Source organism: Nothoprocta perdicaria, unplaced genomic scaffold, assembly GCF_003342845.1.
Source record: "Nothoprocta perdicaria isolate Ctin4 unplaced genomic scaffold, notPer1 scaffold_97, whole genome shotgun sequence".
Classification (NCBI taxonomy): domain Eukaryota; kingdom Metazoa; phylum Chordata; class Aves; order Tinamiformes; family Tinamidae; genus Nothoprocta; species Nothoprocta perdicaria.
The window spans coordinates 506,064-529,433 of record NW_020456276.1 but is presented as its reverse complement, the minus strand read 5'-3'; the positions used below and the strand labels follow the sequence as shown (position 1 = coordinate 529,433).

At 46.1% G+C, this 23,370-nt stretch overlaps 1 protein-coding gene across 4 annotated transcripts in view; it reads right to left on the bottom strand.

The window, feature by feature from the left end:
* The window catches only part of PPP1R12B (protein phosphatase 1 regulatory subunit 12B), a 101,039-nt gene that overhangs the window by 43,403 nt on the left and 34,266 nt on the right, over window positions 1-23,370 (bottom strand). For 2 of the 4 annotated variants that reach the window (XM_026053121.1, XM_026053120.1), the window contains exons 9-14: window positions 19,891-20,000; window positions 17,847-18,044; window positions 17,388-17,470; window positions 15,531-15,656; window positions 10,553-10,738; window positions 9,814-9,999 (exon numbers count right to left, since the gene is read on the bottom strand). In XM_026053121.1, coding sequence (XP_025908906.1) covers window positions 9,814-9,999; window positions 10,553-10,738; window positions 15,531-15,656; window positions 17,388-17,470; window positions 17,847-18,044; window positions 19,891-20,000 — 889 coding nt within the window. The remainder of the gene's footprint in view (window positions 1-9,813; window positions 10,000-10,552; window positions 10,739-15,530; window positions 15,657-17,387; window positions 17,471-17,846; window positions 18,045-19,890; window positions 20,001-23,370) is intronic. The other 2 variants (XM_026053124.1, XM_026053122.1) reach the window with 1 other exon arrangement.

The window sequence follows — 23,370 nt, the reverse complement described above, 5'->3', positions numbered from 1 at the left end:
GCAGCTTTGAATCAACTGYATTTGCAAGTCCAGTAGTTTGGATGGTTGCAGGATTCAGCAAGGAGAATATAGTGGCATGAAGCTACCACTGCAAAGGGGAATGAGAGGAGGAAGGATCATCACAACGGTCCTTGCCTGGGGTTCAGATCAGCTACTAAACACAGCAGCCCARGTCTGACTTTTGAGGCAGAAGAAGGGCTTGGTGGTGGGGTCAGAAGCAGCAGCTTTGCAGGAGCACAGCAAGTCTGCAGGATTTCCCTTGTCTCAGTCTCCCTACAGCTTTGCATGCACGAAGGCGAGTGTACGGATGGAGCATGCACAGATGCAGCACAGAGAAAAKCACTGTGCATCTCCTCATCCTCACAGGCTTCTTTCTCCTTTTCATTTTTTTTTCTTTTTTAAACTAAAAGATAGGCATATTTTCAAACGTTATTAGCAATCTTAGGCACCCAACCTGTAGCAATGACCTAAATCTTCAAGGCGAGTGCATCCTCCAAGTCAGACTGGCTCCAGGCATGCTGCAGTCCTCATCGATTGCCAACTTTTGGCTTCTGTTTATGCAATTCGCCACCGCCTGGCGTCTACCCAAGGCCGCTCTATGAGTATGAAATAACTGAATTTTCTGATCCAAACCAGCAGTGCCACTGCATCGTGACATAGCTGGTTTCTCAGAAAAAGCAGCCACAGCCTTTTGCTGTTAATACAAGACAGTGACTGTGCTGTAAACACTTCATATTCAGACAGCAAACACCCCACCTGCTAGCAATCCAGGCACATTTTTGCTTGACTTGTCAAAGGGTTTCTTCTTTTTAGGGGGGATACAGACAGATTTTACAGTTTTGGCTGATGCTTCACTTTGCTTACAAGCTGAATATTAAAACACAGTAGGGTGCTAAATAGGAGGGAGCAAGCAAACACACCAAAGCGAGACGGCAGGTCCGATGCAGACCCAAGGAAGGCTGGTCGAGCTGCTAGGACAGAAAGAGGAGGGCTGCTGAAGGAGGGGAAAAAAATCACGGATGGCAGCAAATTGCAGAGGAGAGACAGCAAACAAGGTATGAAACAGCCTGGAAACAGACTGCAAATTTTTCAGTTGCATTTTCAAGGGAAGAGATTGCTTACTGAAGTGCATCTACGTCACTCTAAGAAGTCAGGCAGCAAACAGCACTCGATCCCTGCACATCTTTAAAGAAATGGTCTCATGGGCTGCATCTCTTGCAACAAGCAGCCTCCTTGCTAAGCGCAAAGCACACAGGGCAGATCAGCTTTTCCCAGACCTTTGGTTGCAAGAATATAAATTGTTGGAAATGTGTATGTGAGAGTCAGCAAAACCACTGCAGAAGTTTATAGTTCCCAATAGGGCAGAGTGTGTTGCCACRAGAGAGCAATGAGCTTGTCCTTGGTGCATTAGCTAGAAAAGTTGGGAACTGAATGATGAATCYGGCTCCTGCCTTCCAGAAACCACCTATTTGCTCTGTTAACTCTTTTAATCAGGTCAGTGCAGCACAGAAACGCAGATCCCAAATGCTGATCACCATCTCTGGCCAAAAGGAGCRGTAATATTCATCCAAGGGGAGATGCAAAACAGGGCAACAGCAAGCGCGCAAACACAAGCTGGGAAACCAAGAATATAAGAGCAAGCCTGTTTACTGGAGAAGCTCGGAGGACCCCCCTTTCTCCTGTAAAGTAAATGATRCAGAAAAAGAAATCACAGTCCCCTGTTAATGCTCCAGAGATGAACACGAAGAGGGAGCATGCAGGAGCCTCGGGTAAYGCAGCTCCAAGAGCAGCCTCCCCTCTGCCTGCTGAGCGGTTCCGAGCACGGATCCGAGCACCCCGTGCAGCGGTTCTGGATAGGGGCGTGTGCCACAGGCGCAGCGCGATGCCGGGGAGCTCGCGCTTCCAGGGACCCGCCGGCCCCAGCAGCTGCCCAGCTTCCCCCAACAGCTGCCTGGGAGAGCATCCGAGCGCCATCCCAACACTGCAGGCATTTCCCAAATCCTCCTGCTTYGGGTTGGTAACGGTGCTAACTACCACAAAGCAAGGAGCCAGCTGGCTACAAAGCTTTTTATCTAGACCATTCAAGCTGTGAAACTTAAGACAAAACTCTGTCCTCCTCAGCTGTTRCAAGCAGATCCCATGTAAAAGCAAGGTTACTGCCTAGTACAGGTCTTCTTAACAGTCTGCAGTCCAAGACTGCACTTAGAGGCCCGGCACGTCAGACCCTGCAAGTGTCTGAGCTGGGGATCAGGGCAGAGACAGCCAGACACTGACCTGCAATTGAATAAGCGGGGGACAAAAGGAGAACAAGATTTTGGGATGGGGCTCTTCGAGCACTCCTCACTTGGCTGCAAAGGGCTTGCTGGCGTGTGTCCGTTTTCAGGCCATCACTTTTCTCTCAAATTAGTTCTGGCCACTGAGAACCATCGTCRTGCTTCAGCCTGGATGCTGGATTCTCAAGTCACAGATGTTTGAATTTCCAGGGTCTATTTACAGCGTTATTAGCAGGTTAACAAGCACAAGAYGAAATTCTCTGTTTGTGAGAGCTTTGCTTTGCCTGGCGCATTCAGGTGCTGATTCCCAGGGATTAATAGGCTTGTGATCTTTGTCACTTGTTAATCAAAACAACAAGTGCCCTTTATCCCCCCTCAAAACTTAGGCTTTGATGTCCTCCCTACAGTGGGTGGGAATTACACGTATGGCAGCTGATGCTCTAAGGAAAGTGCACAACACACCACTCTAAATGCTTTGGTTTCGTGTGTGCTTTCCCATCTGCTCACATTGAAGCTGCCCACAGGCTCTTCAGGGAGCRGAGCTGGGCTCCACACCGGTCAGCCCAGTGCAAATCTGCCTGCAGCCCGGACTACTGCAACGCAAAAATGAACAGGGCTTTAATCCCTGGGACAAATGGGAAGGCAGGAGAAAAACAAGCAGATCTGCAAACTCAAGGGAACAGAAAGCAGAACAGAGGAAGCCGGCAACACCGTTTCTGCGCTGAGCTTCCAGTTACTTATTGAATACGTTTAGTTATTCCAGTTATTCCAACTAAATATTATATTTAGTTCCAGGCTGGAAGATTTTCCAAGAGGTTTCAGCTCGGCAGAGGACACCATGCGTCAAGAGGCACCGTGTCAACAGCCTAGCGCTGCATCGACACGCGCTCCGCTCTGCAGTCTCCAGAGGCTGAATCTTTGCTAAAATAAATAAATAAATAAATAAAATTGCTGCATGAAGCAGAGAGGGATGAGAGGCAGTCTGCCAACTCGCCAGCTCCTGCCGGCTGAGGAACAGAGCAAAGGACAAGCTCCACGTCCTGCTTCCCCCAGAATTTCTCATTTCCAAGTGAGCGCAAGTCCGAGAAGCCACTTGGACTTGCTAAAAAGGGTTCCCCTTTGTGCACCAAAACCYGCAGGAAAAATGCTCGCTTGGCAGATAGGGCTAAGAAGCCTCCGACTGCCACCTCGTGGAAGACTCTATGCAGCAAACGTCGGAAAAGTTTCAAGSAATATAATCACGGAGCAGCCCCCCAGCTGACTTACCGAAAACAACACGGAATATTAATAATGTATAACAGGCTCCCATTTCCAACTGAGCTAAGATTGCAATTTCTTATCATGTGCCAGAGGCTCTGCTTCCTGCTGTTCAAAGGSGGAAGAGATTGCTTCAGTTTGCTCAAAAACTTCTCCTACGGAAATCCCTACGTGGCTTCATTTTCTTCTCCACCTGTAACCTCCACATGTCAGTGCTGGGGAGCAAAGAACTCAGCAGAATTCATGATTTGTGTTAAATTCGTTCTCAGCTCTACTCTGCTGCAGTACTTTCTCAAATATTTGTACTACATATTATAGCTTCTTATGGCCATTTTTGGACATGGGAAATGATGTAAACCCCAAGTTAAGCCCCCATACCCTGAACGTTTGCAGCACAATGCAGAGATGTGAGTGAAATCCTGGCTGCAGAACTTGCAATTAGACCAAGGTGCTACTAGACACAGYAATAAAACACAGAAATACGTTGGTGGCTGTGATAAGTAAAGATAAAAAAACAAATTTTGCAGAGAGACAGGGATGGGGAAAGGTGATTTTACCTTCTGCTCGTGCCCTGCTGCCCAGCTGCGGATGCTTTAAACTGCGTAGCTCAAGTGGTTGCCGCTTGCTTTGCTTGACCATTCCCGAAGGATCATTCCTGGAGGCCACTGTGTCCTGACGGGCCACCCTACAGCCCCAGCTTCTGCGTCCGGAGCGGATGCCAAGGGATCGGCCCCGTCGCGTCCCGTGGGGCCGGAGCAGCTGAGCCCGCGGCCCGCACCCGCCTGCCGGGGCCGCAGGGCAGCGCTCGCCCCATCCCACACCCCGGCCTTTCTCCAAAGCAAAACAGGGCAGCCCGGTTTCTGCGGCGGCACGAGCCACCTCGGCTCTTCCCAACATGGCAAATCCCAACGGCCGGCCAGAATTCCTGCCCTCCCACGTCATGTGTGCCAGCAGCCTCTTCTAAAAGAAGGCGCCTTTATCAAAAAGAGATTAACTGCAAGAGTGGGGCCGATAACGGCTTTTGGCAGCAGGTGCCAGATGACCCCGCGCCTCTCTGCGAGCGAAGGGCCTTTTAACTTCTTGTTGTCCRTAGGGAGGAAAATTCCCCCTTCCCAAGCTTGCACCAGCAGCCCCCACCGCTTTGGTCCCCAGGGTCTTTCCCCAGGAGACCTGGACCACTCCGGTCTAGAGTCACCCAATGAGATGCATTGGGGAGACATCAACTTCAGAAAGTCAATCAAGGTGGCAATGAGAAAACACTCATGCTTTTTTCCATGAGTTCCTCCAAAGTGAAATTTAAACGGCCCTGGCAGGCAAACCCCGTRGTTTAACTCCTAGGGAGAGCAGAGCTTTGCATCTGCTGTCAGAGAAGAGTTAACAGACCCACCAGGCACCTGCGCTCACCACAGAGGAGTCATGCTCTGCATTTGGACAGGACAAGAATCACGAGGTAAAAGGACTTGCCAAAATTGTTCATCCAAGACTACGAGTGGAGGAGGATTCAGTTATTAATATAAAATTAGAAAGCCTAATCTACACGCTAGTATCATTAGCAGCCAGGTCTTCGGAAATCTCTTGGTAATGACGCAGAAGAGAGACAATATTTGCTAGATGTTTCTCTAGCGTGTCAGTGAATTTTGTATACCTGGAAAAAAAATCACTGGGCAAACTCTTGAGAGCAAGACGATGGGCAGAGAAGAGCCATCAGYCCCAACACTCCTTAAGAAACAAGCCCAATTAGCTCTTATTCTTGATTTCTCTGCAGAACTGGTCAAAGAGCACGTTAAAAAATGAGCAAGACGGACATATTTCCTGTCTCTAATGAACAGCCCTCCCGATCTCCGAGCATTACTATCCTGATAGAAGCTTCCTGATGAACAGGAAAGAAAAATACAATKGCAAAATGCAATTAGACAAACAAACTGCCTGGAGAAGAGAGGGAGGGACAAACTGAACTCCTAATTCTTACAAAAACAAGGCACATTTTTCAGTTCACGGGTGGCTTTTCCAAATGTTCACACTCCTGAGCATGCACAGACTTAAGACCTGTCCCAGACACGCTCCAAAGTCCCTGGCAGAGGCCCGACCTGCCCACCCGACAGCCAACTACAGGCTGTGAATTGTGGGCTGGCCTCGCAATCTGCCCTGGGAACCACAGTGGGGACATCAAAAGCTTCAGAGTAGCCCCAAAACTGAGCCCATCCTTTCGGTGCTAAGTGTCTCACAGCAACATCAGCCAAGCGGGTCAACACGGCGCATCCCAGCTTGGCGAGATCTCCTGAAGAGCCACCTCCGTGTGCAGGGGACCAACGCTCCTGGGAGCCAAAGCTGTCTCTGCAGACGGGCAGCCCCCCAGGAGGAATCCTGCACCCAAGAGAGGAGCAGCGGCTTCGAGGGGCTCCCGTGGGGAGACGCGACTCCGCCGACCATCACGGGGCGGCACTAGAGGCCGCTGTCCCCGCGGCCAAGGGTTTAACCCGGCGCGGCCAAGAGGACGGCCCGGAAGCCTGGTGGAAATTAGGACAAGGTCAGTTTTGTGCCAGGAAGAAGGGGATCTGCGTGGGATACCACCCGCACAGCCCCAATGTGCTCCTCGTTCCCCATTAGCTCCTCGTTCACTGCTGGGGGACGCGGCGCTGCTTAGATAATTTCATCCAAAATGCAAGACAAGTTGACGCTGGCAGGAGATCATCGGAGCGGCCAAACTTTGGCTCCAATCATTCCCACAGGAAAAAGAAGAAATCATCGGGCAAAACCACTGGCTCTAGAAGCTGGCACACTCGCTACCCCAGCACGGGCGAGCGGCAGCCGCGGTCAGTTAAGCCGGGCACCTGCAGACAGGCCGGGCAGGCGCCAGCTCGACGCGCGAGACGCGGCCCTGCCGCCAGCAACGCCTCGCGCTGCTCCGTCCGCCTTAACTCGCATTAAACTCCTCCAAACCAATCTCCCCAGGGCTGCCTTATTTTCCCCCCTKTTTCTTTCTCCTCTCTTTAGGACCCTGGGACGTGATTCCCAGTAGTTTGCAAATCCTGAAGCGTTTGCTGATCAATTTAGCGAGCCAGCAAGCAGCGAGTGAAACAACAGGGAAGAACCGCGCGAGCCAGCGCGGCCCGAACCAGCTCCCGACCATCCTGCTGCTTGTTCCTCCCCGGCCCCAGCGGCGAGTTCTCTGCTTTAACCTTTTGGCTTCAGCTGGACAATTTAAGGCCGCAAGTTAGGAGATATCACTGGGATCTAATATTAGATGATAAGCTTGTTTATGTTTTTGTTGCTAAGAGAGAGATGGGGCTTTGGAAACACTGAAGCAGACCAAATGCTACCGCAACAGCTGCCGCTGGGAACTGAAATCCATACAGCGCTTTCCCGACAACTGTTTGCCATTTTCTTTCTCCCCACCTCCCTCCCCAAACGGGCCTGCTTCCAAAATAACCTTTTCCCATTTAGGTTGCCCCTCTTGTTTCTCTAAGGCCACACTTCCTAGTTGATAACTTGCAAGCTGCTACCTGTTGGGTATATCCTGTGGTTAGAACATCCCTCCCTCGTGAATACGGCTTCCTCTGCCCGCAAGCACGAGGCATCCTTGCTGTGTTTTCTTCCTCCCTTGGTAGTTTCAAAGCAACAGTTAAAGGTGGGAGGAACTTTTCTGGTGTTTCTCTTTGCATCACTGCAAAGTGATGGTTCGCTGATAAAAAATGCAGGAGACTTAAACAGATCTCCTATATTATTTATAGAAACTGATTCAGTAATAAATGCCGACACAGTAATATTAATAGATGCTCTTTTTGGCATTTACAAGGACTTTCACAGTCAAGCTCCCTGTCTAGACACTGGGCCAAGAGTCTGGTGGGTTTTGCAGAGCCCACATTTCCTGGGAAGAATCTAAAGCTTCTGCAACTTTATTCTGGGCTTGCCAAACTGGAGAGACTATTGTGCAAGGAGCTGGGGTGTGAGCTGAATGCCCAACACGCACCCTGTCCTCTTGTGCACAACCTCGCTCTGCAGCAGGAGTCTCCTTAGGGAGCTGATCTTGATTCAACTGCAAAGAAAACYAACCCAGCCGACCTGAGCAAACAGCAGGAACATGCAGCAGTACTCCTAATTTTAGACATAAGAATCCTGCTGGGCAAAGCGGATGCTCTGGAGTAGCTCTTTCGAATTATTTCCCTGCACAAAGAAATGAGGAATACGGTTCACCCAGAGAGCTTATAATATCTTCAAAGCACTACCTACAGCACCTCAAAATCTTAAAGCTTTGGGTGTTTTCAAACAGCAGGCTGGCCCTCTTTCTTACATCTGCTGCAGTTAAAGCCAAGAGGAGCCCACAGCAAGAGCGCCCTCCCTCCATCTGAGAGGCTGGGGGACTGGCTGCAAGACCACCTAGCTCTTTGCAGCTCTGCCACTTTATCCTTCTAAGCTGATAATTTCTATTTTTACTTTTCATGTCCTATTCTCACTCWCACAGTTTGGCAATTTAAGGAGAGCTTGTTTTAGTTTGGAAGAAACTAATTAAAACACTTCATTAACTGGCTGATGATTAAAACACACAAACCATCCTTGCATTGTATTTCTTACCATTTACTTTAATCAATGGCATCAAAAGAAACAGATCTTGCAGAAGTTAACTTATTTGCAAGATAAAACATGGATCATGATATTCTGGGAGGAATAGCTGATAGCCCCGAGGGCCGTGCTGCCATTAAGAGGGACCTGGATACACTGGACAACTGGGCGRTGAGAAATCTCATGAAGTTCAACAAAGGCAAGTGCAGGGTGCTGCACTTGAGGAGGAATAACCCTGGACACCAGGACAGATTAGGGGTTGACCTGCTGGAGAGCAGCCCCGCAGAGAGGGACCTGGGCGTCGTGGTGGATGACAAGATGACCATGAGGCAGCAGTGTGCCCTGGTGGCCAAGAAGGCCAACGGGATCCTGGGGTGCATTAAGAAGAGCRTCTCCAGCAGGTCGAGGGAGGTGATCGTGCCCCTCTACACAGCCCTGGGGAGGCCACATCTGGAGATTGTGTCCAGTTCAGGGCTGCCAAGGACAAGAGGGATGTGGAGCTGCTGGAGAGAGTCCAGCGCAGGGCTACCAGGATGATCAGGGGCCTGGAACATCTGCCCTATGAGCAAAGGCTGAGGGAGCTGGGCCTGTTCAGCCTGGAGAAGAGGAGGCTGAGGGGGGACCTGATCAATGTCTAGAAATACCTCAAGGGAGGCAGTGAGGAGGAGGGGGCCGGCTTCTTTTCAGTGATGGACAGCGATAGGACTAGAGGAAACGGCCACAAACTGAAGCACTGGAAGTTCCACAGGAACTTAAGGAAACACTTCTTGACAGTGAGGGTGACYGAGCCCTGGAACAGGCTGCGCAGAGAGGTTATGGAGTCTCCTTCTTTGGAGATCTTTAAAATCCGYTTGGACGCAGCYCTGTGCCCCGTGCTCTAGGTGACCCTGCGTGTGCAGGGGGTTGSACTAGGTGATCTCTGAGGTCCCTTCCAACCTTAAGCATTCTATGATTCTACSATATTCTGTACTTAAATGCASAAGGTAAACTTCCTTCAACGGCGGCACCAGCTTTCCAAGTTCTGTATTTTTCCAGTCTTAAAATAAATGTGGTAAGAAAATGTTATGACCAGCTAGATTCAGCATGAAAATGCTGCTACTGCTGGAACAGCCTTGGTTGTATACAGCAGACTAACCTCTRCACTAGTTTTCCCCTATAGTCAATGGCAAATATATGCTGCTGGAGCACAGCTCATCTCCTCCTGTATCATGCATCAGTAGYACCTCAAACACATCATGAGATGTTGTTCATGAATGAACCTAGAAAATGTTTTGGCTTCACCCTTAAACACAGAGGGAGCTAGGGGACTTGTGCAGTAAAGATGTCTTCACCTGGGCATATGTAAACTCAGTTGAGAAGAATCAGAGGGATTTTTTTTCTGCAGGTGTCTTGGTCCAACACTCATGTCAAGATGGGATTCATGTTACCAAATCTACCACAAGCGGCTACTGTGCTGTGCCTCCCTACATAGAGGCTTTCAGGATTGAGATTAGCAGTTAAGATTGAAGCAAAAGGCTGAAACACGCTGAAAAGTCAAGTAGAAAATTATGAAATGAAATTTCTCCTACAATCCAGTGATGACTCGGTCCAAAACTTTAAGCAGCAGCGAGGGCAGCAGACTGTAGCTCCGTATCGCACCTAAGAAACAGTTCTTACATACCCAGCAACATACCCAACACGTGACATCTGCCACACAGGAGCAACGGGCTCTCTTCTCACTAACCTTCTGCGCTCCCTGGCTTCCTCAGCTGAGAAGTCCTTTCCTGCAGTTGAGACAGCACCGGCATTGGCAATACCATTGGCAGAGCCGAGTACAGCACGATTTGTGATTACACCTAGGGGGGTGCTAGCAGAGATGCCCTCTGTATTTTTCTCTACAGCAGAATCAGTTTGTTGCCTGAAAGGGGCTCTGAAATAGAGAAGACATAATGGGAAGCAAAGCAAGTGAACGCGACTGCCAGCTGAGCGCAGACACCTCAAGAGAGCACCGACAGTTCATTTTTCTGGCTCTAGGTCTGGTTTTGAAAGGAACTGCACACATTAAAATGTTAAAAAAAATGTAGAAGAATAAGCAGGAAGAATTCATAATCTTGACATCCCTGGTTGTAGCAGAAAAAATGATTAGAAAATTATACTGGTGATTAAGCAGGAGGAGTGAGCTCCAAGAGCTGGTTAAGTGAATGCCCAGGAGCAGCCAGAATAAATGACTGCCTCTACTAGGGTATGAAGAGTGCAGAATTGAGCACTCTGGAGAGCAAAGGAGCTAAGGTCCCATACAGGATTTTAACTGCTTCCCAGTGTACACACCCTCCTGGAACATCACCTGGAACATCACCAACCAGCGCTGGAACATCTTACCCCAACTTCTTGCAGGGAAGTGCATTTCTAACCCACAATCCGTTCCAGCACTCTGACCTTCCAACCCAAAGGCTGCTTTGCCCTGGCCCGGGCTGAGCTGTTACCTGGTAGACTGGCGGGCTGATGCAGTAGTGTTCGCACCGAGAGATGTGGGGCAGGAAGAGACAGGTTGCCACTGGGTGCCCAATGAGGTAGATGAACCAATGGTAGTGGGTGAGGTAGCTAGAGATGTATTGCGACTGGTTGAAATGTAGGGACTGTTGAGGTCACTACTTCTACCAAAGGAAGCACTGTAAAACATCACAAAATCACGTCCTTCAGAGCACAGTTCATATTCAACAGAGTATCACCCCAGCCAGGCTCTCAGCTGGAAAGGGAGGGAATATTCTATCTTAGCGGAACGTATGCAGAGCACAGCTTTTGGATGAGCCCAGCTGAGCTGCAGCGAGAGGATAAATGGTGCGAAGGGGAGTCGATCGGTGAAGACTGGAAGGGAAAAATCCTACTGCCCTGAAAGCAGCACACACTGCAGCCCTGCGCACGGGAGAAGGGCAGGAGCAACGAGCAAGGAGCAATTGCTTCAAGCAGGGAAGGAAAGAGTGACAAAAGCAGATCTGGCTGCAGCCCCTCTTAAGGATGTCCAGTACTCCCGGTTTTAAGACCTTTTCAATGGCTTAGAGCTTTGGCCAAGATGATTGGCCCTGATTTTCTATGGGGGGCATTTGGCACAAAATCTGTGCATTTGCAAAACCGTTACCAAAACTGACCAAAAAATATTCAAGAATAAAAGCTAACCTAGAAGAAGAGCAGACTGGGACAAAGAAAGGTAGCTGTATGGAAAGCTGGAGTAAACAGACTGGAACTGGCAGTCAGGCCTGGAGCACGAGTCAAAGCAGCTTGAGGCTGAAAGAAAACTGGAAGGGGACAGGTCACCTATCAAGGACAGTCTGGAGGAGGATCCAGGCCAGTTCACTCTGGCACCCAATTTACAAACAAGTTTCATATGCCAAGAGCATCAGCCAGCCCAGGAAAAGCAACCGGTCCCTCTACAGCCAGAGCAGAGACTGATGCAGCCCGGATGGCCTCCATAGGGAGATCTTTCATATTTGGGCTCTTCTTGCAATGGCTTTTTGCCATATCCAGGTCACAAAGGAACAACTGAGCTACTGCCAGCAGGTAACATCCTCCCACCAGGCCTCAAATAAGGCTTCCTCTAGAAAACTAGCTCCGGCTCTGGAGGACTGGGCACATCCTAATGGGAATAACTGCCTCCCCTTGTTGGCTTTTCCCTCAGGAGCAGAAGGGCGAGCCTTGGAGAGGTGCTGGGAAGAGGGTGAGAACAGGGAGCTGAACGTGGCTGCTGTGGCTTTGCAGGACAAGCAGCTGTGAAGTTGCAGAAACGAGGGCAAGAAATCAGGGCCCAGCAAACTGAGAAGATGACACTAGTGGAACATGCATGAGGGGGCTGAACAAGAGAAGGAGCAGGTGAAAGGCTGAGGGCAACCGTGGGAGAGCAGGGTCAATGTGGATGTGGACGGCCCTCCAGCACCCAAGAAGGATACTAAGGCGGAGAGGTTGGTGTGTGAGGTGGCTGGAAAGGAGACAAAAGACTAAGGAAGGAAGGAAGGAAGCAAGGAAGGAATATGGAGGTTATCTAGAAAGACTTGAATGACCTGTGATGGACTGTTTTTTCAAAAGGGAAAAGTTAATGGGTGGAAAAGGGAGAGGCAGTGGTTAAAAGAGGAGACAGTAGAGCAGAAGCAGAACTGGGAAGAACACAGATAGGAGGGACTTAGGAAGGGAAAAGAGAGAACAGAGGACAAGAACATGGTGATGCTCCTCAGTGTGCCCACTGCTGCGCACACCCACCTTGTGCTGGGACATTCAGCTCACACTCCTGCTCACAAGGAGGCAGCCAGAGCACTGCCACCTGTGCAGGAATGCAGCTACACACCCCGCTGCCTTGCAYGGGAGAAATCACACTCTGAGATGGACTCTAATGCCTCTACTCAAGTGGTCACCTTTGTTGTTAACAGGACCAGAAAATTACACCAAAAAAGGTTAGTTGGATAAATCTTAACATCCATGTCCATATGAACTTCTAAAAAGGAAGATTATGAATTTATGGTAAAGAATTTGACATCAGAAATAAAAAATAAAAATAAGATTCATTTTTTAGAAAAGCACTCACACAGTTACACATTCTCTACCATAAACACCAGGGAGTGGGTGATGGGATGGAAAGCAACATTTCCAATTGCTAAAATGGAGTAATTCTGAAAGCAGCCAGCTTCTGAAACTCACTGCCATAAACCAGTAAGGCAGGCGGGATGCAAACCCCTTCACATGCTTACATGCACACTCCAAATAGGAAAAAAAATAATAAAGGAAAAGGGTTGCACAAAGCTTTTGAACACACTGCCATGGGATACTGCAGAGATCAAAATCGAATTCGCTTATGGAAGTTAGACATGGTGGCAGCTATTAAGAACAACGGTCTCATGTAACCCGGGCTCCTAACTTTTGATTGCTGGCAACAAGGAGTTTGCAAGCAGGGAAAAAAGCCACTCTTACACTATCCTAACTCTTGCTTCTTGTCTGTCAATASTGGTTGCTTTCAGAAACAGAGTCTGGGCTGCACGGACTGTTGCCCTGACATCCTGCAATGGTTTTTATGTGGAACAAAAACAGCAAGACTATGTGCCTGCAAATGCAAGGAAATGAAATAGCTAAATGCATGAAAAGGTGGTGACACTTAGGGGTCTGTGAACCCTTCCTGTGAGGCATCTCATGGCAGATGATGTCAAGGGAAGGATGCTAGACTAATGCAGTCTGTTAAACCACTTCCCATCCAAATGGCTCCGTGCGAATAAGCTGTTCCAAGGCCAATATACCCCAAATTGGAGAAGAGGCTGCCAAAAACAGGCTCCATGAAATCTCTCCCTAGCGATATGTGCACAGAGAAAGCAGGAACGACAGTTAGCATCATTAAAGAGCATCAGCACGTGCTTCAGCTAAACCTGACAAACACTTGCAATATTTCTGCAAGATGTTTTGCCCTCCTTACAGTAAAAAAAGACATTTATGATGTCGTATAATAAAACCTGTTGGTCATTGCTCACTCTTTATCTGGGGGTCATAAAGCACTTCCAGCATTTAACCACGTGTCTTTATGGAGATCAATTAAATGCTAAAGTAAAAGGGAATGCAGATGTACAGAAAAAGTGCTGTCAGTAGTATCCGAGTATGTCACATTCACCTTAATTCCTCCTCTCTCAGGATGAGATTTTAGTTTTTTTGACTTGCATTTAGAGTTTTATTAAACACACRGAAGTGACAAAACCCTTATTCTTAAAAGGCAGCCTGGTCCCTTTCTCATCTTAGAGGCCGACACTCAAGGCTGAGGAAAACAAACAGAGGTTCAATATGATTATGTTTAACTCCTCTGTGGTTTCCTGTAGCAAACTATTAGAGAATAATGGGAAGATTAAGATTTTACTGTTTGTCCATAAAATGCAAAGACTGCTGAGATCCTAAACACAGCCTACTTTTGATCCCTACCATACAAAGCTGTTCTCTGTAACAGCTCACAATCCAACACGGTCCACAAAAGGCCAAAATGCAGCCTTTCTGCCAAGAAATCTGTTAGTGCTGCTCAAAACCTTAATTACTCTCTGTACCAAGGAAATGAAGTACAACTATGTGGATCATAATACTAAATTTGGCTCTTATTTAGTTGAAATAAACCATGAAATATTGTAGAATTTCTCCAGCTAGTGATGTTCCTGACGGGACTGTCTCTCAGAACAGGCAGTATTAAGGCATGCCAGCTGCAAGAAGCAGAAGTTTTTCAGCTGCTGCTTGTCTGACTTGTCTCTCTCAAGACAGGCAGGCTACGGAGGCTGGCCTGTCATCAGGCCCCAGGATAGATGTGAAGTCACTGGAATGGATCAGCAGATCATGAATAAAATCCAGTGCTTGAAGCAGATATGTTTCACCTTTTGTGGAAACGTGTCTGCATCTGCTCAGCATATAACCAAATATGTGTCTCCTCCTGAATAACTTAAACAATTGTTTGTCTAGTGGACAGTGAGATAGTTCAGGATCTAGAATTTGGTGAATCACCATCTAAAACATTAAAAGGATTTCTGGCCTTTTCATTAAGCACAGACCAAATGGCTTTGCAGCATGACCTGTTTATACATGATGTTGTGACGGGTCTTGGTATCCCCTAATTAAAGATGAGGCGATGGTACAGTGCTTGTGCATGGGAGTGGTTGTCCTTCTTGCACTGGAGATGACAACCCAGTGACATATAATTTGCCTTATTCCAACAGCAAGCCAGAAGCAGGCCACTTGTTCATCTCATTTTCATCTCATTCAGAGGTGGCCATTAGCTGGGGCTTAAAGGAAACCTCTGCCCTCCAAACAGGGAAAAGATACTTCCAGTTAAAAGGTTACGTGCAGGATTCCCTTCCTGATTCTTGGCTAGTCTACCAGTAATCAGAAGTCATCTCTACAGTTTCAAATACATTATGAAGAAAACTGTTACTTTTTCACTCCCACAAGAATTTGCTTGCAGACATGAGTCATTAAAAATGTCATTAGTAATGCACACGAACACTACTGTTTTTTCACAATAATTTTGAAYCCATAAACATGCACTAATACAAACCAAAACTATTGAGAAGCTACAACTCATCTCTTAATAATTGTCTTCTGAACACTGGTTTCACAGTGTAATTGGTTTAGTCTTTGTATATGATCAATTTTCCTTTTATTACCTAGCTATAATACTAATATAAAGTTTAGAGAAAAGCATTCTGCATGTGAATTATATAAACAGGAGTTTTTAAATTCAGTACTATCATTTACAGGTCAACAAAACCGATGGTGTTTTAAGACTATTTAGTGTGACAAACATAGGCAAACCTTAATTTTTTTTGTTTCCTGTTCCCAACAGAGGGTCCCAAGGCTATTACACTGACGCAGAATACAGAAAGCAAAAGGATGAAGCTTGCAAGGCAGGTGAAGAGCAGATCTGATTGCTTAGGAATCCATATAAAACAGAGTTGCCCATACCTTTTCAAGTACGTAGATACATAGGTGGCTGGTGCACTAGAATTGGGGGCTTCATTTCCCTTTGATTCATCCCTCCAGGGCTGCCGGGTGTAAGAGCCACTTCGCACCAGGTTAACAGCTGATTCTCTAAAGCAGCAGAGAGCAAAAGGCTGGCTTAGGAAAACTTTCACAGTGTGGTTCTAGCTTCTCTACAGTCCCTCTCTGTATTTACARCACAAAACCTTCTCCTCTACTTAGGAGCACTATTGTTCACAGGTCTTAACATTTGTTTCTATGATTACTAGCTATACAGTTTAGAAGTGTAAGAAGATTCAGTGTTTTGCCTGAGGAGGCGCAAGACCTTTTTTAAAACTTTGAATATAAGTTTAGTTTGCCCATAACAGTATTTTAATTATATTTTAACAGTATTTTAAGCATATTAAATAACGCAATCTGACATTTTGTCTGCCACCCTGCATCACACAGCACTGTACAAATAGGCAATCATTGCAGCTGWAAGGACTTTTTGCTCTCCAAGTTATCCAAACAAGAGAAGTAAAAGTGACTCAGTTAAGGTATATCCTTTGCAAGGTTCAGAAGCAAAAAACAAGTAAATTATCTGACTATTTAAAACTGCTTGACAATTTACAGACAAATTATTAGTAGTCGTCTTTATCATAGTTACCTGAAATTAGGTATTTCTCTCCCAGTTCCTACATTGGCAAAATGACATATTCTGCTCTAGCCAAGGACGCGATGCAGAGCCAGCCCGGAGYGTACGCAACACTCGCCCATTTCACAGAATGGTTGTTCGCTTGTAATTACTTTTCATTTTTCAACTGCACTATTGATTCTGATGCCCTTTCAAACACCTGGGGGCTCCATGAAGTGGTAATCATGCTGTTTTGTAAGGAAAGGAATTGCGGGGGGGAAAAGTACTGCAGGGGATGCCTGGCCACCATCTGTTCACGCAGCCCGGTCCTCCCATTCTCTATTTTACAGAGCAAAGGACACTGATCTGCAGTCACTTGGATGTGCCACTCAGTACGAGCTACTGCCAAAACTACTCGGGCTTATCAGTCATTCAAACACAAATCGTCTCCTAAATTCCAAATCACAGTGTCTGGCTGAGATCAAGCAAGAAAACAGCAGGGAGGTTCCGGCAAAAGATCAGTGAARAACGTCAAACTGTGCTAAAATTCTCTCTCAGGGCCCTCTCCTCTGATGACTTTTTCTCAATACTTACAGCTCAAAATGACATTTCTATGTGTGCTTTTCTAACACTTCTGTAGGAGTGGTTGGAAATGAGACTAAGCCTGAGTCTTCCTCGCTCTTGCACAAACTGTGAAGTATCTATTTGGAGGGATTAGCTCCTCCACCATGTCCTGAGATATTTGAGACCTTTATGCCATTTATATTTTGGTTCTGTCCAAGGGCAACTATATGGAATTACTATAAAAATAGTCTCTGTAATCAAAGCAGTTCCATATACGAGACAGTTCACAAACTCGCATGAATCAGTATAATATGTGTGAACAAGCAGACTGAAGAGAACTACTGAGCATATTGCAGAAGTGCCAGTGCAGGTGCCAACTGAAAAAAACAGGAATTTACATATAAAGGGAAAAACAGGCACAAAACAAGTTTACTGGACAGAGAAGATATCTCTAGGATATAGAGGTAGAGAACCCAGCCTGCTGTTTGGTTTATCTAAATGTAGGCCACTTATCAGAACATTTTATAGGCCAGAGACAGATTCAAATATTGTGAGCACCTGTGTGTTTAGGACTGCTGGAAAAAGCCATGAATCACGAAGAGGAAAGAAGTTATTCCGGAGGAAGAGCCTACAGGACAGAAGCCGAGTTCAGTCAGTCTTACCTGTTTTCTTTTTCCTCTATATCGCTTGTACTACTTAGTCTTCTGGGGGCTATCGTGGCAAGATAGCTCTTGGTGTCTTTATCCTGATGAAGTAAAAGAAATATTTCAACTGCAAAGCTGTTATATTTTCAGTGCATTCAGTGAAAACAACATTTTTGTTCCAGTTTCTTCAGTTAAGATAGCATTTTCCTYTCAACCAACAACAGGTTTAAGGCATTTTTTGGAGAAGTCTAACAGCATGAGTTTTTGAAATATCCATTTGAGAAAGATTCTGAACAGCATGTTAGTAAATAAAATCGGCTTCTAACAAGGACTGTTCAAGGATGATTTATAAATGGGCAGCAGTGCTGCGACTAGTGCAAAAAGGCAATAACCAACTCAAAGRGAAAGAGTCTTAAACTTCTGAGGCAAACACAGCACAAGCGACATGCACCAAAACATGTTTGCTAGAAGCCAAACCTTTTCTTTGTTGTCTAATAACGCAGATATCCGAGGACTTGATGAAGAACGATAGATAGAGGAACTCTTATCTCTCTGGGCCTCACGTGTAGCAGCCACTTCACTCAACATGTTGTGGCTGCCAGTCTTCCGTAGACCCAGGCGCCAAGAGGAAGGTGACTCATCCTTCTGCTCTTCTGACCTGTTGAGCCAGCTGAACTGTAGAGGAACAGAGGGATATTTGGAAGAAATAAGGGTACTGCAAAGCGCAATTTAAGTTCTGAAAGAGTATTCACAAGCCCCAGCTTTTGCTGGGCTACACTTGAAAGCACAACACTGATTTCACTTTGAGTCAACTCGATCTCCTGCTTAGGTTTAATTACGTGACAGAGCTTGAGATGAGCTCACAGCRAGGGAAGCTGGAGTGTCCTCCTCCCCAAGAACATTTAATGAAAGAAATCTTGTGTCACTCTGCAGCTCCCCTCACCCACGTAATGTCCTCTTGCTGCTCTGCAGTGAGAATGGAAAGAACAATGAAGCTTTTCTTAGCACTGGTTTAGAAAGGAGGAATTATTCAATAAAGGCAAAAAGAAAGAATAAAGAAGTAATCAATTCTTTTAGGACTAGCAGTAAACAAAACCTTTGCATTGACTGTCAGACTGGACAGAGTCCAGCAGAGGCCACCAGGACAGTCAGGAAGCCAGGGCACAAAACATGAGAGGGGAGAGAGAGAAGAAACCGGGCTTGTTTAGCACGGAGAAAACCAAGCTGAGGGACTCARCTGTCCTCTTCAGCAATCAGGAGCATTGGGGTTACGGGGTTTACCTCTTCCAGAGGTCTAGCACCACGGCTGCTGGATGCAGTAGGTTCCTAAACATTATGGATCCTCAAAAGGTGGCTGGATAAATTCATGGATGAAAAATCCAACTGGGATATCAAATACAAAAAATGCCCCCCTCAGGCTCAGCACGTCCTGAGGTCACAAAGCAAATGGCTGGAAGGTGAGAGACAAGTCCAGATAAATTCCCTCATCTTCTCTTTTTTTTTGCTTTGCTTGCTTTGATACTTTTATGTGAAGGAATCACTCATAAGGGACTGAGTTGAAATAAGTGGCTTTGTAAATAGGCCCACTTCTGCACCCTGGCCAGTGTTACTGGTGCTAGAGCTGGTGCAAGCAGCTCTAATGAGATGAAAACAAACCTCTGCAGCAAGGAAGACGTTACTGCACTGCTCACACTTTGCAGCACCCTTGTACCTTCAATGCTTCCTTATTTAAGTACATGGGAGGTGACTTGTGTTCTGCGGAGCTGTATTTCACCTGTCCAGGAAGCACCGAGTAGCACGTTTGAAAAAGAGACATGTCTAACCAGGAAATATTTCCCCTCTCACATGTACCTAACACCTCAGTCTTTGGCAAGCAGCCTGCATTGTACAGTTATCTTTCACGTTCTGATGCAAAAAGAAACCAGAAGCATAAGATACTCATCCCTGGAAGAACACAGAGTCTCCTGGTGCCACGTAGCAGAGCGACGTGGGAGCTGGGGAATTCAAATAAGATTTCAGGAACTCCGCCTCACCTTTAAGAAGCTTTCATAGCCTAGCCATCTAGTCAGATGCAAACCTGATCCTCTCTGCTTACTGGGTTGTAACATCATGCCACTGAATCAACCAAATTTGGCAACGTCAGGACACTTGAGGAGATGATGCCAACTTCACCACTGATGCAGCAGCCAGTGAATGATGAGGAAGGATCTCCTGCTGCTAAGAGATTGGCATCATCTACCTTGGACTTAACAATGACAAAGTATTTGCAGGGAGCAGGGTGTCTTTCATGAACAGCACAAGTTATTTCAGAGGATAAAAGACTGGGAGAAGCATAAAAACCATCCGCCTTTGTGCCAGTCCTATGCTACTGTTAACACAGCATCTTCATTGTAATCACACACTTTTGTGCTTCCCCAATTCGAGTCCTACAGCTTCTCTGAAAATCAGAGTGTCTATTCCCCAGTAAAACCTACTGCTTTCAAGCACCGTTGGAGTCCCCCTGGATTCCCAGTTCACTTACCCTTCTGGCAGATGCAGTGAAGGAGTTGGACTCGGGTGGTGGTATTTGTTCCGTGATGGTAGGCCTGGTTTCATGGCTGGTGTGGTTGGCAAAGGACTCCTCCTTCCTCACTACAATTTTAAACAAGAAAAGAAATCAAACATTTCAGCATTGCATTTCCAAGGCTCTTCTTTAGAAGCACAAGGTGCACTGCCTTCAAATTCAGAGTTACTGTGACCTCAGAATGCTTTAGATCCTAAAGACAAGTTCAGGGCCACAGCTAGGTAGTCTTTTCTTTCCCAGCAATGTCTTCTTCTATTGCCTTGTTATTTCCTCTGTCACAGGACAGATACGTTTGTCAAGAAAAGCAGAAACAAACTTTTGAACTKCACCCCCACAAACAAGCAAGTTTTGCAGCAAATATCTTAAACAGGACAACAGGGTTTAATCCTTGGTGAGCCTAGTGGTGCATTTCTTTACAGGGCTCTTCTGCAGTCGCTTATGTTAGTAGAGATCAGGTCCCCCCCCAGGGATAACCCCTCCTCTACACGAAGCTGGGACTGATTCCCCACAGAAATCCTCAGCAAGAGCCAAAACAATCAACCCAAATACTACCAAGGCTCACAACTGACTCACTGCTCGTTAGACAACTACAGCAGAATTGAGGTTTCTTTATAGCTATGCAGCAAGGCTGACACAAGAACATTCACCAGGCTTTGCTGTGGCACAGAGAGAGCAAAGACTTTGCTTCAGGCAATCTGCTCAAATACAAAATTCAGAAAGTAAATTCTGTTCAAATGACAGAAGTGCACAGGGCTTTGATACACGCTGCTTACAAAACACGGTCATGTRCAACCTGCCTGAGAAACGATGTCCCTATCCCAGCAAAACGTTCAGTTATTACAGAGAAAGGCCAGTTTGGAAGGGAGCATCTGGGAGGATGGTGCTTCAGAGTATGGAGCTCAGCCTTTCTGAAACAAACCTTCTCTCCCCTATAAAATAGGATTCAAAGGACAAAAAAAAGAGCTAGCCATGAGAAACATTTAAAAATAACAGTCAGTGAGCAGAAGTGACAGGGCTGGGATTAGAGAGGCAAGTGAGCCCATCCCCTCAGAAGACTCTACATGATACTGCAGCTGCCTTCACCTCCACCTGGCTCAGTCACCCTTCCCTCTCTGCATCATCCCAGACCTGCTAAAAGTTGCCTGCATTTGATAAGTCATTTCTTGAGCCCACCATTCTGAAACCCTGCACATTTTTAGCAAGCAGATGGTCAATTTGTTTCTCTCTGCAGGCCTAACTCAACTTTCAGGACAGCATGAAAGTGGATATAGAGTTGGACAAAAAAAGGTGACACGCTGCCCATTTGCTGATTGCTGGAGACTGAAGTCTATAAAACACAGCACAATTAATGAACTGCAGGAAGGAGAGAACTATAAAGCAAATGGATCTGATCTATCTTGTGCAGTGCAGCTCTAGGGGACCCCACTTGAGCAGGGGGGTTGGACTAGATGATCTCCAGAGGTTCCCACCAACCACAACTGCCCTGTGATTTGGTGACCTGACAGTCAGCAGAGRTGATGGGCTGGACTGGATGGTGACTGGTGACCCATTCGGGAAGTTTATAYTGCAGAGGTCAGGTTTTAAGGCCAATCCTAATTACAAGGGTAAAAGCCCGAGTGCTAATGACAGGTTAGCAAACAGCTCTAACTGTGAGCAACATGACTGGAAGGAGTCAACTGCAGATGGAAGAGGGAACAGATGATCACAGGCAACTTTTTCTTCAATGTAATGTACTAAAATGTGAGTGATAACCAGGAATTCCAATCAAAAGGAAATAGGGCCGGATTATCTCAATCTCTCCATGGTGAGTTTGGTGAGACTGCAAATTTAGTTCTCTCTTTTGGTATACCAAGGCCTTCCCAAACGTGGCAGGCAATTTCAGTCTCAGATGCCATTTTTCTTGAGGGTTTTTTGAAGCATTTTGAGTTGCCCAGGCCTGCTTTACTTTGCAGCCAGCCTCCAGAGCAAGGCAGTCTTGCCCAAGCTAATGACCATAGACTTTTACACAGATCTTCCTCTTGGTTACAYACAGCCCAATGCAAATCTTTTGATTATTCTCCAGATCAGTAATATGGCATTAAAGCACTTTGCTGCTTTTGTCTGAAGATCAATTGACTGTAGAAAAGACCATGATAGTCCGAGGCCTGCAGCAATGTGACCGCTCCAGGTTCATAACCTCCTCCCTTGCCTGCAAATCCCACAAATCTAACACAATCTGGCTCTTCAAAAACATACTTCAAAATAAACTCTTCTATTATACTACCAGCTTGAAATATAACAATATTTTGCCTTTTTTTTCTTCTCTAATTCTTAAATGATTGCTAGACTATTGCAAGTGTGTACTTCATTATATATGTGACAACAGCAGCATCCACAGTCCCTTGGACAGATTCACGTTCATTTTCTTAGAAGTTGGAGGAGTTCATGGTGTAAGCTTCAATTCCAATCGAAATTTTTCCAAGGGGCCAATAATCTCTCCAGGAAAGAATAGTACAGATAATAAGGACTGAAGCCTGATCCTCCAGCTTTCTGTCTTTAAACTGATTTGGCCTCAGTACTTTGACTGCAATGTGCTTTGCTTAGTGAATTAATTCTATAAAAGCATCAGCTTTGGCTTCATATAAAATGTAATGCTGCAGTGTTTTTCTTGCTAAAGGAGCTCGTGCTGTTCCTGAAACAGTTAAACACCATGGAGCTCCATTTCTTCCAGCTCTATCCACTTCAGAGGTGTTTTGGTCAAGTCCTTGCCAGGTTTACAAGAAGCAGGACATCACTACACAGGGCGACTGTCTAGTAAAGCACTGATTTATTGAGCAAATAAATGTGGCTTCTACTTGACGACTGCTTCTGCCACTGCCTTCCTCACTACGTTTGCTTGATTTACAAGCCAAAAGACTTTTCATCACGTTAATGTAGTGTCCAAAGAGCTTTTGTAACTACCAGTTCTGCAAAGATCAGCCAGGATTCTCCACACCCCTCAAACTGTGATAAACATTGTAATTCATACAATTGAATAGAGAACAATTTTACTGATACAAGCAGCAGGACAAACTTTAAATTATACTCTGCTTGCAAGGGTTTATTTATTAGTATACTGAGATATAGGCTGAAGAAACTGATGTTAAAAGCAGTTTAATCATGAAACACGTCACAGTCTAAGATCTCTCTCTACAGAAATATTAAGCACAGATATTGGCTTGCTGCAAAATTAAGGTTCTTCTTTTAAATTATCCACGCTGCACATATATGCTGCTTAAACTAATTTGAGCAGCTTTGGAGATTATGGAAAAGAAATGGGATTGAAAAGAAAGGAACAAGATGCCAACTACAGGCTATAGCATAAAGCCTAACATCACTTCATGTACTTAACCTTTATTTTTCCACTTCGCTGTGCAATTATTATACAATCAGGAGAAAAAGAATTTCCTGTCTCAGTAA